The 20,150-nt window shown below is 41.0% G+C and overlaps 1 protein-coding gene across 1 annotated transcript; it reads right to left on the bottom strand.

Moving 5' to 3' along the window:
- Positions 1-7,574: 7,574 nt before the first annotated feature.
- Positions 7,575-19,949, bottom strand: LOC144531387 (protein CutA homolog). The gene is made up of 7 exons (XM_078271485.1): positions 19,885-19,949; positions 19,609-19,730; positions 18,939-19,087; positions 15,953-16,012; positions 14,702-14,747; positions 14,551-14,600; positions 7,575-9,899 (listed from the first exon to the last, which is right to left on the bottom strand). The coding sequence occupies exons 1-7, from the start codon at positions 19,901-19,903 to the stop codon at positions 9,764-9,766; spliced, it is 582 nt and encodes a 193-aa protein (XP_078127611.1). The 5' UTR covers positions 19,904-19,949; the 3' UTR covers positions 7,575-9,763.
- Positions 19,950-20,150: the final 201 nt, after the last annotated feature.

Raw genomic sequence — 20,150 nt, forward strand, 5'->3', positions numbered from 1 at the left:
TAGCGGATGTGTTCAGTAAGGACAAGGCACTTTCATTACCTCCCCATAGACCTTATGCTTGTGCCATAGAGTTGCTTCCTGGTGCTCCTTTGCCATCAAGTTGTCTTTACAATCTGTCCCGACCAGAAAGAGAGGCAATGGAGAAATATATTGGTGACTCTCTGGCTGCTGGCATAATCCGTCCCTCATCGTCTCCTGTTGGTGCAGGATTCTTTGTCGTAGACAAGAAAGATAAGACTTTACGCCCTTGTATAGCTTTTCGGGGATGAAACAACACAACCATCAAAAACAAATATCCCCTGCCACTCATCAACTCTGCTTTCGAACCCCTGTAGGGCGCCACAGTGTTTTACAAACTCGACCTCAGGAATGCCTATCACATCATCAGAATCCGGCAGGGGGATGAGTGGAAAACTGCGTTCAACACTCCGCTGGGTCATTGCTGTGTTCTAAGCCATGGTCAACGATGTTCTATTTTTTGAACTGTTTTGTTTTTGTATACCTTAACGACATTCTAATTTTTTCCAAGTCTCCCGAGGAACATGAGTCACACGTCCGACAAGTCCTACAACGTCTCCTGGAGAATAAGCTGTACGTTAAGGCTGAGAAATGTGAGTTCCACAAACAGTCAGTTCCTTTCCTCGGCTTCATCGTTGAGAGCGGGCAGGTGAAGGCAGACCCCAAGAAGATCCGGGCAGTTACGGAATGGTTCACGCCCACTACCTGTAAGCAGCTTCAACGTTTTTTGGGCTTTGCTAATTTTTACCGGAGGTTCATTAAAGGGTTTTAGTCGGGTGGTGGCTCCCCTCACTAGACTTACGTCCCCCAAAACCCCTTTCCAATGGTCCCCTGACGCTGAACAGGCTGTTTGTGTGCTTAAGTAGCGGTTTTCCACCTCCCCTGTATTAATACATCCTGACCCCGCTCTGCAGTTTATTGTGGAGGTGGATGCTTCTGACTCTGGGGTGGGGGCCGTCCTTTCCCAACCCTCCCCCACAGACCAGAAGCTTCACCCTTGTGCTTTCTTTTCCAAGAAATTGTCTCCCGCAGAAAGAAACTACGACGTTGGAAACCGAGAACTACTGGCTGTGAAGTTGGCATTGGAGGAATGGCGGCATTGGCTGGACGGAGCAGAGCAGCAGTTTGTGGTCTGGACCGACCATAAAAACTTGGCATACATCCAATCCACCAAAAGACTCAACTAACATCAAGCCAGATGGGTCCTGTTCTTTAGTAGGTTTAACTTTATTTTGACATACAGACCTGGATGTAAACCTGATGCTCTGTCTCGCCAGTTCACTGACTCCGATGAGACTGGGGAGCTCGAAGCTACCCTCCTCACGTGTTGTGGCTGCAGTACGGTGGGAGATCGAGTCACTTGTGAAAACATCACTTGCTACGGACCCTGGACCGGGCAATGGACCACCCAACCTGCATCTGTAAGTCTGTCCTCAGGGTTCCATCCCCAATACAACGGTCAGACTGAGAGAGCCAATCACGACCTCGAAGCATCCCTTTGTTGTGTGGCTGCTCAGCATCCGTCCTCCTGGGCCAAACATCTTTGCCGCTGCCATAAAGTTTGGAGCGACGCCCGGGAAACCCTGCTTCAGACCGTTGCGCGGAACAAGAGGGTGGCGGATAGGCACAGGACACTTGCACCCATGTTCCAACTTGGCCAGGAGGTTTGACTTTCATCTAAGAACATCCCTCTTCGTACCGAGTGGCGCAAATTGTCGCCTCGGTATTTGGGTCCATTTGTGGTGGAGTCCATTGTGAACCCCTCGGTGGTCCGGTTGAAGTTGCCACAGGCTATGAAGGTTCACCCTCCATTGATACAGTTTCTCAACTGAAACCTGTGTCTTCCAGCCCTTTGTGTCCACCTGTGGATCCTCCACCACCTGTTTGGATTATTGATGACCATCCGGCCTACACGGTCCGGAGGCTCCTGGACTCTCGGAGGCGGGGTAGAGGCCTCCAATATCTGGTCGATTGGGAGGGTTATGGACCCGAGGAGAGGACTTGGATTGCTAGACGCTTTGTTTTGGATCCGCAGTTGATTAAGGACTTCCATCGTGATCATCCAGACAAACCTAGTGGGTCGCCAGGAGGCGCCCCTTGGGGGGGGGGGGGGTACTGTTATGTGGGCAGCTGTTCTCTCTCCCGTCCTGTGTGTGTCTCTCCCCTTTTTTCCCCTCTGTGTCTGTGTCTGTATGTGTGTATTGCTGACTCTGCCTGGAAGTAGGTCAAAGGGCGTGGCCGGTCGATCTACCTCTCTGCACCTACCAGTGTGGTAACTAGGCTCCCAAGTTGAACTTTGTGTGTGTCAGTTTAGTCATAGTGTTATATTCCTCTTGCTCTTGCTAATGTCCTGTTTTCCCTGTCCAGACCTACACCTCAAGACCTGCTGCCGTGTCTTGCTGTTCCACCAGCTCATCACGCTCAAGCCTTCCTACCTTCCCGCTTGGATTCCAGAAGGAAAGTTTGGACACACCACTGCCTGCCAGCATCGCCCCTATCCAGCTCGGAGTCATCTTCCCTTGTGTTTTCTGTCCGTGGCGCTATAAGTACTGAACTTTCATTATAACATTTTTGAATCGTCACTCTGTGTCCATGTATGTTTCTCTGTGTTCTGGGTCAGAACCTCGGCCTTAACAGTTGGTGAATGAGAAGCCCAAAAACCTAATTTTAGCTTTTAATCTTCAGAGTCATTCTGAGTTGAAATGGAGTCAAAATTACATTTTCCCTTCACCATACAAAGTCTCATTATTTTCTGCTCTCAGGTTTTGAGTAGCCTTAATGAGTGTTGATACTGTGCAACGAGGACAGAAAAACAAGTTCTTATTCCTGATTTGAAATGCCATAATTCAGTTCAAAAGGAAACCTGACCAAAAATGAATTCTTACTCCCAGGTTACCATTGAATGGCTCCTATCAAATTAATGACATAACTAATGAAAGATGTGTGCACAGTCTGGTTTCCAGCTCACTACCCAGCAGGATCGTCCTCGTCACCAAGGACAACTACCAACCTCCACAGGCCAACCACTGCACATGCAGACAGCCTCATCCACTGTTCAACAAACCAAGCCACTTGATTTGATCTCTCACGTTGTATATGAACTGATTTTCCATAGCAGTAAGCATGCAAATTGTGCTGTCTCTCCAAAGGAGGACACTCAAAACAACACTTTACAATATGATAATCAACTTAAACAGGAAAAGGGAGGAAAACAAGCATCCCAGTGTTAAGTAGCACAAGCTTTGTCATTGTATCTAGGTTAGAAGAATGCAATATTCTCTCGTCCATATGTACTTTCACAGCTGTGCTTTGGTGTGAGGCAGCAGGCGCTACTCCACCATAATGCACTTCTTCCATCATTGCCATATGGGAAAAAAGGTACACCTCCTGTTTTTCAACAATAACAATCATCATGGTTATCACTTCTTAAAGCACAACACATATACACATGGGCATACATAAACAGGAAAAGAAACACACAAAAAGGAACATGGACAGATGGATACAGAGAGGGAGAATGGAAGAGAGAAGCCAGGGAAACAAGAGAGAGAAAATGTGTCATTTAACAGTACAAGCAGGGGGAACATGATGAATAATGATGCAGGAGAAGGGAGGGATGACATAGATACTCATCTAATTTTGCATTTACCTGACAGGGAATCAGAAGACATGCTCTCCTGCTGCTGCATCTTGACTGCTCGCTCCAGTGTGAAACAGTGTGTGAATGTGTGTGTCCACAAGCTACAGAGTGTGAGCAAGCCAGCACGCCTCACTGTGTGTTTTGATGACGGAGTCCGCGTAGCAGCTCAGGGAGTGAGCGAGTGAGTGAGCAACAGAGCCAGTAGGAAGGTGTGAGGAGAAAAAATGTGGCTTCTTCATTACCTTGCCAAGTGTCTCCAATCTCACTCTCAATTTATCTCTTTCTCATCTCGTTTTTCTGTGACTGTGCATGTCTTACACAAAACACATGTACTGCAGATGGTCATTTATGAGGTACACAGAGGCAGGGAGATGGGAGGCGCATGGGGGGGGGGGGGGGGGGGAATATCAGTAGAGTCTGAAGAAGAGGAAGTGCTGAAGAGAGGAAGAAAGCAATCACCTTCTAGTGTGTAGGCTTACTCAGTCGGGCAATGGGCCGTTACTGGCCCATCCCTTCCATGTAACCTTGCAACACGGAGCGCTAATCCAATTCAAAGCTTACATGTACAACAACATCAGTTGGGCTGTGTGTCCTAGATCTTATCTTTAGTGAATTTGAGGCAAGTGGCAAAATGCCACCATGTCTACATAAGAACAGAGAACGAATCAACACGCTACAAGGATTTGCTACAAAGCAAAGTCTATACTTTCTTAGATTAGTCCGAGATTCTTGGTAATGTAATTGTAAGACGAATGAGAGTCTTCTCTTTCACTTGATTAAAAACTTGTAGCCATTACATGACACCGGTTTTGGTATGCAGATTTAATCTGCAGTTTATAATTTGAGGGATGTACTGTGATCTATATTTCCAAAACAGTGTAATTATGCATGCCTGCCTACACACGTCATTAAGCATGGTACCTAAAAGAGCTTTTTCCATGGATTTCACAGAGGGTCCCTACCATTTTCACAGCTGTCCATCTTGAAAAAGTCACACCAATGTTTCTCCTTGATCTCTGCGGTCTACTCTTACTGCTCTCAAAGTTTATCACAGTTTTTTTTTTTTTCCATCTCATTAGGCATAATCATCTTTTATACATGCTATTATTGGTTAGTTTGAAGCGTAAAGAAGGGACAGCAGAAGCTTTAGCACAAAGCTCCTCTTCCTCTGTGGCAGGTAAGAAAGTATAAACATGTAGTTTATTATATGTCGTTTTAAACATGGTTGCCTTGTGACAAGTGGATCCATGCTATGTTAAATATAAAAGCTCATTCTCAACCTATTTTAAAAAAAATTCCATCTTGGTGTAATTAATACACATTTCATTTTTCATAAAGCAAAACAACTAAAAATGCAAAAAATATATAATATAATTCTAATATATGCATTCAGAAAGAAAAAAAAGTAGATCATCGGTTCTTGGAAGCTGTATAATCATGTTGCACCTCCCCAGGAAAGAGCAGTTTTCTATCTGGAATCGCTCTTCCCAACCCATTAGTAAAACTGTCTGCAGCTAAAATATTCCTCCTACCTACAATGTACTCACCTTGCTCCAGCCCCTTTTCCAGATTGTGACACTCGGCACAAGGATTGCGCTTGCACCTGCGGTCACCAAAATTACAAGCTGAATTAATTTTTTTGACAAGAGCAGATCGTAATAGTATTTTGAAATGCTTTGACTCCTTGCAGCTCTACTTTCTCTAACATGTTGACTCCTCCGAGTTGTTGCTCACAGTTGTTTACCTATTTCAGTACTACCATATTGAAGACCATGAATAAAAATGAAGTGATGTCACTAGATGTGGCCAGTCGTTTATGTCTGCGGCCAGTTTCTGTACCCGCGAAAGCGTCACAACCGTATAAGATGCAGTCACGAAAGTTTACAGGTGTGTAGTTGAGAGCAAAATAAAGGCAGAGTTTGAAGAAGGGTGTGGTGCGACAAACCCGATCTCACTCCTGACTCGTAAAATACGGACGCTTGGGCAGTGGCGCTCAGCGTCAGATACGGCGCAAAAAGCACCCTTCTGCGTATACATAGAACGCAACGGGCAGAGCAGCAGCGTGACCGCGGCATTGTAAGATGACTTAGCATTAAGAGCAACAACGGGAGTAGTATGAGAGACTGAAATGCTGCGTAAGGTTCGATGGGGTGGTGGATGCGATGGGAGAGTGAGAATGTGTTGGATCCGAGAAAGGGCGTCAAGAAAAGGGGGGTAGGAAGTAGGCAGGGGGCCATTAACTCCCCCCCCTCACACACACACACTTTCCCCCCCTGGCCCGATTTGGCGTTGCGGCTGGTGTGATAGCCAATTTATACACACAAGTTCATAAAAAAAACCTCTGTTGGCTTACCATCCTTGCCTTGCGAGATCAGATAGCTGTGTGTTTGTGTGTGTGTGTGTGTGTGTGTGTGTGTGTGTGTGTGTGTGTGTTATTATCCTCAGTTTATTGAATTTCTCAGTGGGAGCATGTTATCAGCTTATTCTTAATTATCCTGTTCCTTACTCTGCATCCCATGGAGAATTTAATGACACAGAGGAAGAAAAGGAGCCAGCCATATGTCTGTGTTTACACAAGTCAGATTATATTTATGTAGAAATATAGCCCACAGTATGGTGTTTCTTTAGCTGCCTTGACCAACTACTGTAGGATGACTAAATGTACTGTATAGAAGGTCTTTACAAAAGAACAGAGAGATTCAGTCAAATAATTACTGTAACAGTGTGTTAGAGAGATTCAATACACAAAGTATTGGTATAGTGATAGTGAGGCGTGATTATTGAACCCATGCAATTTCTAGGCAAGACCCGCCCTTCAATAGCATTCACATGCTACTGTTGGCCAGGCGTCCATGCTTGCGCAAGGTAACAGAACCAGATTTTTTCAGGTCCTATCACCTGACCAATCGGCTATCCTAACCTTAACTACTCAAGGCCAATGCCTAATCCCAACCAATCGGGCTGCTTCGTAGGGCAGGACTTGCCTAGAAGTTGCGTGGGATCCATAATAATGCGGTAGTGAGTGGTAGCGGTAGCCTACTCCTCAACCAGGAAGAATTATATTGGGTGGGGGAAATGAGCGGATTGTGTTTTTGTCAAAGACAACAGGCAAATACGACAGGCAACCTGCATTAATTCCTCATGATTCCCATGTGAAATCCTGGTAACAGTGGAATGCGGGTAGATTGTTGATGCTAGAATATACTTATGGGTGAAAAATAATGTAATATCTTGAAACTATTGAAAAGACTTAGAACTAGGCTATTTATGGTCGGTTATAAGATTACTTTGCTTGGTGACTCAAAAGTAATTTTTGATTTTGCCATTCATTTCGCATGGATTGTCTTTTGAGAAGAAGCACAAATAATGTCGATGTATACTAACTATAATTTCTGTAGTTTAAATGTAGCCTACAGTCATAATTGAAATATGTTTGTGAAAGTTGAATACATTTTTTTATTTTATTTGTTGGCTTTGTTTACGTTTTTTTATGTTTACCACTTGAGGTTTCTTGATTATTTGTTGATCCTTTATGGTTCATAAAGAGAAATGTAGATGTAATTTAATTGCACACTTAATTGTTAGTCTAAATATTTCTTCAGCTGCACATGATAAAATAATTGTGATCTGATGACTTGAACAGGATGAGATGATTTGTAATTACATATGAAATATAGGCTATTTTTGTATTAAGCAAGAATGTTTAATGTATCTTAAAGAAATGTATCTACAATGTCAATATTTTAAAATATAATTGTAATAAGACATGTAGTGTATTTATAAACTTGTGTTGACTTTAATGAAGATGTAAAAAAATAAATAAATAAAGTAACAGCAGAATGTGTTTATGTGAATTGAAACACCACCATCTAGTGAACATTTAATAACATTGCAGGATACTTTTTGTTTGTTACAATATTTATTTTCCAGTGTCAGTCACTAGTCGGCTGTAACTACTCACAAAGGCACACAAGCATCTGTTTGTATGTATAGCATATTCAAACATGTATTGTACACACACATTTATATGAATGGGTACATATGCATTGAAGTAACAAACACCCCTACACAGAAAAAAACACAAACACACGTGCGTTTCACTAGCTTTGTGGGGACCCGTCATTGACATAATGCATTCCCTAGCCCCTTACCCTAACCTTAACCATTAAAACTAAATGCCTAACCTTAACCCTTACCCTCACCCTAACTATAACCTAATTCTAACCCTAATCCTAAAACCAAGTCTTAACCCTCAAACAGCCCTTTAAAGGTGTGGGGTCCAGCATTTTGACGTATAGTTTTTGGACCCCACGAATATAGTTAAACAAGAAAACACACACACACACACACACACACACACACACACACACACACACACACACACACACACACACACACAAAATGGCCTGATCTCCGGACCTGATGGGGAGGATTATTCTGGCTCAACAGACACAACACTGACTAAACCGAGTCTGCAGTTCTTTTGTTGGGGCCTCATGCCGGAAACAGTTTCTGCAGACTGAGTGCGTATCTTTGTTTAACGAGGTAAGCATGCATGGCTAACCTGTATAACCGCAAATATGGCATGGTAAAACCGAATTTGTTGTTCTTTTTTGAAATGTAATTAATTAAACCTCTGTGGCCGTGTACCATATCTCCAATGAATTTTTGTGAAAGCAGGAATCCAGATAACAAGACCTGTGATGCTCTCAAGATGTGCAAGTGGAGCTGAGAGCTGATGACCAAATTAGTTTGTTTTTGTGATTCAATTTAAGTTTTATTTGGCAAGACTACTCCTGTGGCACCCATCGAGATCGAGGATGGGTTATCCAAACGAGACCTGCTCAGATCAGCATCAGTTTCTTCACGATGCAAACAAAACAATGAAAACATTTCATATTTAGTTGTTAGAAATACAAAGGAGAGACAGGGTCAAGTAGGCAATAACACAGAGAGCTGTCAGTCATAACTGTTTGTTAATTTACCCTCCGTAGTACGGTGTAGCTCTATTTGAGGTTATACAAGGTGGTAGTGAATGTTTCATTAGTTCAAGCTGAGCTAACCAGGAGCAAAGGAGTACTGAAATTCAGCAGTATTGCCTTTTTTACTTGTAAATACAGTACTAAAGGCAAACAGTTTGGTGTCACATTCCAATAAAGTTAATCTTCTAGCCTGACAGATCAATAATCCAGTGAACTGTAGGTAGATTGTTTGATGTCCTGTCTGAGTGTTGCTGCTCAGGTTTCTCTCTTTTGGATGGCTTTAATGTTTTAGTGAACAGCTTTAGAAAAAAATTTGACTTTCAAATTAATAACAATAACTAGTATAAGGTAATGTTATAGTATGGGCAATGTTATGTCCAATAACAGGCAGAACATATCTATGCTATAGCAATTATAATAACTATAGTTATTATCAGTATAATATAAGTCACGCCATCAATATGTTCCAGCACAAACTACGTTAAACCTACCTTAAAGGCAAACCTTAATGGCCGTTATTATATTAATGAACCGTTACATTCAAACCATTGCCAAATGAGTTGATACAAAGCTTATTAAGACTATCAGCTCCACAAAACAGTATTTGTATTTCTCAGCATGGCTGTGTTTAAAAAATGTTGTCGGCGACTTTCGCGCGCAGAAAATGGAGTGAAAATAATGACCTCTTCTGAAGAGTCCATCATGTTTTTTTAATCCTCCGTGTCCTCCTTGGCTACTAGCAATTGCATGGAGGAGAGTTGGGGGCGCGATTACGGAAGGCCTGTGTCATGTGGATGCAACAAAAGTGGTGTTGTCATTACTTTGAATTCCTCATGGGGACGACAGAAACTACCCACTATAGCTTTAAAACTGACCGGTCAACTGGGACTGTTATGTAACGTAAGCTGACACTTGCTAATCAATCAGAAGGAAGTATTTTCTATGACTGTGTTACAAAACTTCTTTTAAAGGACTGAAATAAAATCTCCACTGTATATGGTGGAATTTACAATGAAAAGGTCAGAGCCACAAAATAGCATAAATGTCACATACTGAACTTTTGTTCAATAGAGTGCTTTCTGAACCGTTCGATCCGAAGCCTTTAACTGCCTGCACGCATGGCTCAGTTTCCCTGTTCGGCTGCAGTCCATGCAGAGATTGGCTCCGGAATGGCTTCATCCATCCACTTCATGTAAGCCAGACTGCCGTCCTCCACCGGGAAGCTGAGGACTTCTGGGTTTTCATAGGGGTGGACAGATCTTAAAAGGGACCCAGACAAACACAAACATATCAGATAGAACATACAATTTCTTTATATAGATGAACACTACAGCAGCAACTTATATCTGTAATAGGTAAGGCAAATTTATTTGTGAAGCACCTTTCGACAATAAGGCAATTCAAAGTACTTTATAGAAGACATAAAGGCAGTAAGACAAGATATAAAAGAAACACACAGAGAAATAGTCACCTGGTGATATCGTTATGAAAATAAAATCCGAGGTCAGGGGGCGTGTTTCCGACTTTGACCTCGGAAAATCGAGTACAAATGGAACGCACTATTAATAACGGCAGTTTTCAGGGCCTATGGGTAATAGCCTGAGTGGAGAGAAGTGTTGACTATTTGCAGATCTGATCTCATGCATTTAAAACATTATTCAAAAAAGCCTGAAGGCAAAATTAGCAGTTCAGCAAAGTCATCCAAAATGTATGCACAGTATTTAAGGGGGCCCCTGTAGATCTGAGGAATTCAACTGAAAAGCAACATGTTCAAAACAAGCACATTTCCCTGAAGACATCTGCCTGTGTTGGAAAGAATTATTGTTTACAGTTTATAATAAGGTCCAGGAAACAAATGAGGAACTAACTGCTATTGGCATTACCATTAGTTAATGAGTAAATCATAATCAAATTTGATTTAAAAAAACAAAACAACTAATGGTTAGTTAATGATTAATTAATTGAAAAACGAGTGAGGAACAAATCAGGAACTAGATGATAATTGCAGACGTTTAGGAACTAATCATTTCTTAATGATTTATAAATATATGATCTCCCAGTCTGTTCTCGAGTAACTCGTCATTATCTACCAAATAGTCCTCCATTAGAAATAATTAATACTTTATACTATTATTATATGTGTTAATGATTAATCAATTATCAAGTAGTTCCTGATTTGTTTCTCACTTGTTTCTCAATAAACTAATCATTAACTTAGCATTAGCTACTCTATAAAATGTGATTAGGAGTTACTCATTAGCTAATGGTTGCTAATGGAACTTGCAGTTAGTTCCTCATTTGTTCTTCATTTGCTCCCTGGTAACTACTCAAATTTTGTGACCTTATTGTAAAGTGTTAGCGAATTATTACACAAAATGACCATTCCGCTTCCTTTCTTATGCACTTCACTCCTAAAACTGAAGTTGTGAGGAGTTGACTTGATAAGAATTTCTTCACTATTAACTTGGTCTAACCAAGTTTCAGTTAAAAACATAAAATCCAGATTGTATTTGATAATTAAATTATTAACTAAAATGATGTGCCTGCCTAAGACCTGACATTTAATAAAGCTAAAATGTTAAAAGCATTCTTTGTCAATTTAAAACATATTTTTGAAGACAGACAATAATTGCTATGCAAATTGATAAGAGCAGATTTTGTTAAGTACATTTTGTTCCTGCTATTATTTGTCAAAACAGGTAAAAGGAACATGCCGTTCACAGAAGAGCCGACGAGACGACTGGAAACAGATTGGTATAACAGAATGTGTTTGGTTGGGGTGGAGGCAGATGCTGTGCCAGTGAGCGGGGAGTGAACTAATGCCAGCGTTGACCAGTGCTCCCATTCTATAAGTAAATCCTATAAAAGGGGTGAGCCAGGGAAGATGGGAGAGTGAAGAGAAGAAGAATTAGGAGACAGATCCATGAGCTGGTTGTCAACATGCTAGTCTACATCCACCTCGTTCCACTTCTGGGATTGCTCTCGTTCTGCCGGAAATTCCGCTGGGTGATTCTTTGTGTTGTAATTTTTAGCTAGACTATCTGTCCAATCTGAGTTTTCTGTTGCACGACTAAAACAACCTTTGAACGTATAGATGTTCCACCAAAACAAGTTCCTTCCCGAGGCTATTTTGCAGCGGCACCATGGCTTCGCTTAGCACCGCCCAAGACGATTGTGATTGGTCTAAAGAAATGCCATTAAACCAGAGCACATTTTTCTCCCATCCCGGAATGCTGCGTGGACTAGCCAGAGCCTCCTCTGCAGTGCTTTGGAGGAAGGTCTGGCAAAGCGAGACTGTCAACACGTTGACATTGGGGCTGCGATGTTTTGTCTTTGTGGCGCTGAGGCTGCTGTGTGTAACCAGAAATTATACATCAGTGCTCCAGATCTGCTTCAGTGGAGGACACCTGCCCTGAAAAGATGCCTACATCTCCAGAACAGATTGAAGGTATCAATATATAGTTGATCCTTTTCCGACTACAAATTTTGCTGAGCCATGTGTGCAGTGATGCAAGTCTGTTGAACCTTTTGATCCCACTGATGAATGTTGGCAGTGGTCCACTAATATTAAACTGTGCTTCCAGTTTGTCCACACAGTTAAAAGGTTCAATGAAATCCTGACTTATCTCTGCAAATATCTTTGGCCCCAACATGTAGAATAATAGGATTCATTTTTCTGTATCTCCCACAAATTGATTTACAGGTTGAATTGTGTCTTTAGATGAGTTATTCCCCTTTCCACAACATGTGCCATCTCCACTTAAATCTAAAGAAGATGTAATTAATGTTTCAAACCTGTTTTCCAGTTGTACTGCCGGGGGCCTTTATGTCCCTTTGGCTGTGCCCCAGATGTCCCGGGTTGAAGTAGACTCAGTACAATCCATAAAATGTGCCCTCTGTGGGAGTATAGTCTTGCACCTTTAGGTTTTGCACACAGATTATCCCAGCAGGTAGAGCACATTATTCACTGGTTTTGTCTCAGTGAATCTTGGGAAAGGTATGGCTCCATTTATAGATAGCTAGACCTCCAAGTTACTGTTCATAAATCATCCTCTCAAAATATTTAGTAGTTATAGGAAATGTCCTTAAAGGTTCCATAGTTTGAGAAGTAAGAAGAAGTACGAAAAAGTAGCAAATTAACAGCAAAGCAGAGAGCAAGCAGTGTTGGGAAGGATACTTTCAAAACGTATTCTGTTACAGAATACAGAATACATGCCCAAAAATTTAATTTGTAACGTATTCCGTTATGTTACTCAATCTGAGTAACGTATTCTGAATACTTGGATTATCATGTCAAACAGGGCTAGTCTGTCTTTCAACGGCTCTGGGGATAGTAAATCAGCACATAGGAGAATGCAAAGTCGCACGTCAACTATAAAATAGCAAGGTGACCAGTAAAACTACAGCAGACGACTACCCTTGGCTAATTAAAAAAAATAATAATTACTTTAAGATGCTTCTTCAGCTTGGAGGTGGAGTAATTTGGACGCTGAAAGGAGGTTGGTTGCTGGCAAGCAGAGGTTGCACTGCACAGTTATATTTCGTTCTCCCTGTTCTTTCTTTAATGTGAAATGCTGTTTGAATTTCCAAGATAGAAACACATTCTTGCCCTGGCTCTGGTGTGCCGGTTCCGGCTCCATCTCTACCTCTATCAGTGATGACGCAAATAGCTAATTTTTTCGTTTTCATATTGGGGCTTCTGGGAAATGCATGGCGTTTCCTTAATCAGAGAGTGAATAAACTCCTGAAACAGAGAAGTATCGTCATGCAATCCATTGATTTCAACAATGTAACTGTATTCTAAATACCAACTATTTAAATTGTAACTGTAACGGAATACAGTTACTCATAATTTGTATTCTGAATACGGAACGCCGGTACATGTATTCCGTTACTCCCCAACACTGAGAGCAAGTGAGAAGAGTGTCTGCACTGTAGCAAAGCAAGAAGCAGCAATCAATCACAAATGGCCAAATGAGCAGAAATGTGGATGATTAACTCTTAATGGTTATTTGATGGTGTTGCAGTGGAAAGTTGTTTCAAGTAGTGTATATGTGAGATAAGAACATCTAGTAACTTCTGCAATTCTATAACAATGAAATGTAATCTATAAAAACTATTGGTTGCATAATGACAAACTTTTAACAAAACATTCAAAAGCAGATATTTCCCATTTTTTTGATGTCATGAAATCATCAAGCTGAAGCAACTAAACCCTCTTATACTTATTTTAATTTCTCTTAGACACAGCAATGGTTGTTGTTGCAATGAGCAACAACAATATATTATGACAAATTATTTTTACAAATAAAATTATGTAATTGTTTGATCACAGTTTGGATGACTAGTCCAGTGGCACATTGGAGGTCCTATTTATTAAGAATGGAGTAATTTTAAGTACACTATAAGGTCCAAGTTAAAAATAACCGCAATGATCCTTTAAAGCATGTCTACAGTAGAAAGTACAGCTTAAAGCTTTAGTGTGTAACTTTTTTATATTAATGAACGTCCGTGACATTCAGGCCATTGACAAATGAGTTCATACAAAGCTAATTAAGACTATCAGCTCCACACAACTCTCTCTGTATTTGTCAGTATGGCTGTGTTCAGAAGATTGTGTTGTCCGGCGACTTTCGCGCGCAGAAAATAGAGTCTGAAGAGTCTGTCATGTTTTTTTAATCCTCCGTGTCCTCCTTGGCTACTAGCAAGTGTGTGGAAGAGGGGTGGGAGTGGTATGCAATCACCATAGGCTTGTGTCATGTGGATGCGCCAACACCTTTGTTGTCATTACTTAGAATTCCTCATGGGGGCGACAGAAACTACACACTATAGCTTTAAGCATGAAGTTGGTCACAAGTTGGAACAGTCTGAGATCGTCTGAAATAACCACCACATAAAGCAACCTCTCACCTCACATATTCTATGACTTGCTGGATCCTGGAGGTCTTTGTTTTCACCAGCTGCAACAACAGTGATATTTCATCTTTACAGTTCGGCTTACTATTTCAGCATGCCTGTTAAGTATGTTTATCATTAAAAAGGACTTTGTCAGTAAGCTTACCATCAGAACTTCACTTGCATCCTGGATTTCACCGTTCCAATAGTACCTAAAGAACCAGAAAACCCAAGACATTAGAACTGCACCATGCACATGAAGGACTTTAAAGGGTAACTACCGTTTTTTTCAACCTGGACCCTATTATTCCTATGTTTTTGTGTCTAAGTGACTGATGGGAGCACCAATCTTTGATGTTGATCCAGTATCAAGCAAGATCGTTGCAGTCCGCAGCGGCAAAGCAAGCTACAATGTAAATTTATAGGGCAATCATCCAGCTTGTATTTACCTTCACAAAAGTGCTCGTTTTGCCACTGAAAGGCTCAGATTAATATTCTAAGTGTCTGACAACGATTGTTGTTCCCATCAGTCACTTAGACACAAAAACATATGAAAATAGGGTCCAGGTTGAAAAAAAAAAACAGTAGTTACCCTTTAAATTATTAGGGGATGAAAAGTATCAGTACAGGGTGTAGAGCCTTTAAATTCAGTTTAAAAAAAAGCTTTAATGAAAAACTGTATTTAACAAAAGAACACAACAATCAAACCTTGCCCGACCATCTATTACGGCATCTGTGATTCACAGTGATACTGTCAAACTGTTCCAGACAGGCTTTTATGATGTCAAGTGCAAAACTGCCTCTTTACTTTCAAACATGGTGCTTTTTCATATGGGTTGTGAAAGACAGCAAAACCAAACTAACACCCCATATTTAAACGTGAAATGTCAAAATAAATGTTGAAGTGTAAGCCTAAATAAGCCTGGATATAACTGAAACTTCTTCATTACACACCTGCACTCATTCACACAAAAAAAACACCACCTCCATCACCCCCTAAACTAATCCAACCACATCCTCTATTTTTAGGCTAAAGCTCTGTTTGGTTAACAGATTTAATGCTGCCTTTTCTATTCAGTTACTCTCCATCCTCTCCAGTTCTTTCTCCCTTGTTACTTTTGTGGTTATGCATTAACAGGAAAGCTAATCCATGCATATCAATGTATGACCACGTTGAAGGCTAACTGCCACTCAGTGTCTAGTGATTGGAAAACTGATACAAGCATTCAGATGCAGCCCATTCACTGTGTAGTTTACTAGGTAACCCAGCTATGTAGGAGAGAGAAAAAAAAGAACATATGTGTTTGTGTGCGTAAGTGTCTGCACATGTGAGGAACATTATAACTAAGCGAGTCTTTGTGTTGGTGCCTCAGCAGGGTACAAAGTTGTGTCAAGGTAGGGGGCAAATATGATTTACATTGTAGAGGTCCTGGAGAGAATGTTAATACTGGCTGCCAGTCGCCTCTCCATGATCGCCCTGGGGGGAAAAAAAAGACAGAATGGTAGGGAGCGTGGATGGAAACGGAGGGGGTAGGCATGGAAAGAGAGGATAGAACAATTAAACACTTACAAGCCACAAGCTGTTTATCAATTACAGCATGAAACTGAGCCCGTCATTATGTTGCTTGTCAAGCAGGCTGCAGGAAAAGACTTTTATATTACGATTCAGAAAAGATGGAAAACTTTGCTTTTTGCAGCTGCACAGCTGAAATTATAGTATATTACCAGCTCAGTCGTGCCCCCTCCTCTAACAGGTGTCCCTGAAGGAGGTGATTTAAATATCTGGCAACCGTTCTGTACATGAATACCTTCTGTCTTGTAAATAGAGCTCTTTTACATGCTGCTAAAATGCCAACAAAGTAGTTGAGAGTGCAAACACAGCGCTGTGGGTTTGATAGGATTGTATCTCTGCTCCAGACAGAAAAGTCAAACTTTACTGTACGTCTGGCTGAAATCAAATATCAAACCTAATCCATACCAAAGCAAAGGAATTTCATTACCATTCGGATTAAAGGAATAGTGTATTACTATACTGTAGACTTGTATACTACTACTATACTATAATACTTGTATTAGTATTTTGTATACGTGTTTGTTTTGTTGCCGAGAGTTAGATCTTGAGGATTGATACCTCTCATGTCTGTATGGTAAATATGAATATGGGCCAGCAGCCGGTTAGATTAGTTTAGCATAAAGACTGGAGGCAGGGGGTAACAGGTGGCGTGGTTCTGTCCAAACAAAATGTTGTGGTTTTCTAGGCCAGGCGCAGTGCCAGGCAACCAGCAGAGTTTTCTGTAAAGTTTTTACACTTCTGTTTTTTGTTCAGACTGAAACAAACCAGATATAAAATGACATGTTAATTAATTAGTGAGCTTTAGAGGTGCCAACATGTAGAACTATTCCCTTTAAAGTATTTGAGCTGAATCATTTAACATCAGAAATGATACCATGTGTTCCCAAATTTAGCTTCATTTTCAAAGTGCTACAGTAGTGTTAGGGCTGAACGATTCGGGGGAAAAAAAACAAAAAGATTTTTCTGCCAGATATTACGATTCGATTTGCGATTATTATTATTATTTTAAGTATAGCTAAAGTTCAATATTCACTGTGTAACAGATAAAACATGTCATGGAGCATTATAACATGAGACACCATCAAAACTGCTCTATATTCTTATGCAAGTATGAGAACATAGATATGAATTGCCAGCAATAAGCAATAAGCAATTTCTTTTAATAAGCATCGAACATTAATCACAAAAGCTAAAGTTATAATAATAATAATTATCTGATTAACTGATGATCTGATATGTCTCAGTTCAATAGCAGCATCTACATATTTCACCTGCTACGATCATGTTAAATAAAGTAATACCAAATAAATGAAAAATACACTAAAAATAGGACATTATTGTAAACAATCTGTGATATGTAACATTATTCCAGCATTTATCTTGTGAAAAACAGTAAATATAATAATACAAAGACGAATAAAAAATGTTAAACCAAATGTTACACCAAACAAACATTCAACTAAGGGACCGTTCGGTATTTATGGAAAGGACCACCAGAGAAAAATAGGGGAGGGTCATGTCTTTTTATTCTTTGTTGAGGGGAGGGTCATCCAATTTTTTTTAGTCTGGGGTCACCCAGCACTATTGTTCATGGGTAGAGGCAAAAGAAATTTCAAAGTGGCTTGTTTGGTGCATATTTATCCATGTAGCTCCATGTAGCTCTCTCAGTCTCGGGCCCTATCGCTAGCAGATGGATCCCTCCCCGTTTAGTCAGCCAGACCTGTAGCTTTAGAGACCGTAGGATTACCCAAACTGAATAAATTCCGCTCGCACACATAAACACAAAACTGCTTTGCTAGCTCAATCGTGTTGTAACTAAGACATCTGCTGAAAAAATGATTTTATTCATTAGCATGATTGCCGTACTGCTTAGTTCAAAAACATCGAACACCGTCTGAAAACATAGCTGACCAGACACAAGCTTTTATTTTTGGCTTGAGAAACTCTGGCGCAAACAGCACTCAGCCGGCCTTGGGAAGGCATGAGATGGGAGGTCTATCCTTTCGGTCCCGGTAATTATTTGTGATTATTTGTGAAAATGTACAAACGACAGCCTTTTCAAGGCATTTGAGAAGGAAGGAGTGGTAGCATGCAAGCTCCCAAATTGACGCTCATCTGAGAAATGGAGTTTCGGATAATGTTCAGCTTCGGCAGCTTTACCTATATGCTAAATATACAATGAATGAGGAAGCCTAGTGACGAGTCCATAGCAACCAGTGTTGAATTACCCAGTGTGCTTTGCTGAATGGTCGCAATGTTTATTGTTTTATTTCATATGAATACTAGTTTACTAGATGAGTAACTTGATGAGTATTTGAAGTAATGCAGTAATGCATGAAGTGATATTTAGTTTCCATGTTTATTGTGTTTCCACAACAATGTTAGTGAGTAAATCTACTGAAATGGCCACCACACCATAACAGAGGAGTGGGATGCGTCACATGAGAATGCAGAGGTTTAGTTACATATATCATGGCTGTAGAAAAACAATGGTAATCTGTACATCTTTGCCAAGCGCAAACCAGTATAATCATTTGTTGGGGAGGGTCATCCCTTTTCTCCCAATCATTTTGGAGGGTTGTTCAAAATGTAATCCTGTAGAAGGTAGGGTCAGGTCTATTTTGACTAAAGGCCCCAAAGCTCCTCCGGTAGGACTCTAATTAAATAACGAACAGTCCCTAAATATTCACATTCGATTAATTGTGGTCTTCATGATTAGCTAATCGCATTATTTCAAATGGCAATTTCGATTTGAAAACGATTAATCGTTCAGCCCTAAGTAGTGTGATACAGACCGTGAGATGTAACCTGTAGGGAGTTACTACTGTACCTGCCAATGTCCTTGGCTGCCTGTTTGTTGGGACTGTTGACGAGAAGAACAGAGTGGTGGCCTGGTACATAACTCCCTGTGACGGCTGAATGAAGCTGGACCCCAATGGACTGCAACCCAGGATACATGGACACGGACAGGACCAAGAGCTATACAGGGGGGGGTTGGGTGTGGTGTGGGTGCAATAAGGGACATCTCAAAGGGTTGAAATGTCAGAGTTACCTAACGGGCTTTAAGATGCATGTCTGTGGCATCCCGGGATGATGTTTTGTATCTGACATATTTGGACATGTGGCCGTTTCTTGCTGTTTTATGTTTGGATCGGACAAAGTAAACTCAATTTAATTATCTACTGTCCTCTGAAAGGATTGCATGTTTGGATTGGATTCAGTATTTATCCTCTTATTATTTGGCGCTGTCTGTCACAGATAAATGAGCCTCGGCTTGGACGCAGTGACCAATTTATAATCTGTCCTACTTCTCTGCACAGCAACGGCATCACAGCCAGACATAGCTAACAAATATGTTAGAGAATAAACGCAATTAATAACAATTTAGCGTTTCCCGACGGCAAAGCCTTCTTGTTATGGATTACTTAGGACTTGCCTCGAAGTTTTCAAATGAGAAATGATCATAAAAAAGGGTATGGAATAATCACAGTGGCTCTTACCAAACATGAAATGAGCAGCATCGACCGAAAGACAGAGAGGAAGACAGACTCTTTAGAGCACCGCTGGAACAACCACTCCATCCTGCTAGTGGCAACAAATGTCATTCCCAAAGTCCGGCCGGCTGGTGCAGATAATAAAAAAGAGGGACACACGTCCGTTCATAAAACCGCTGAGACTTTCTCCGGGGATGATTAGTGTTCCGTTATTTTTATAAGCATTTCAGCACCGGTTAAACAGCTGCTTTGTTAGAGAAAAATATTCAGAAAACGCATTACCTTTACAGAAGAAGTGCATTGTGTTGACAGGTAATTTAGGTCGGACGGTCAAAGGCAGAGATAAATCTCCGCGCCGTTCAATTGGTTGCTTGACACTTCCTGACACGACGGCGACCAATAACATTGCAGGTTTACCTTCCGCTGTCCTGCCTCCAGGCTCGGGTCATAATCGGCTTTGGTGTATTTAGCATATAAACACAACTTCTTTCAGCCTCGGAGCGGCTACTCAAAGCTGGGATTCCTCGAAATGAGAAGAGAATAACAAT

This window comes from Sander vitreus, chromosome 16, assembly GCF_031162955.1.
Source record: "Sander vitreus isolate 19-12246 chromosome 16, sanVit1, whole genome shotgun sequence".
Lineage (NCBI taxonomy): Eukaryota > Metazoa > Chordata > Actinopteri > Perciformes > Percidae > Sander > Sander vitreus.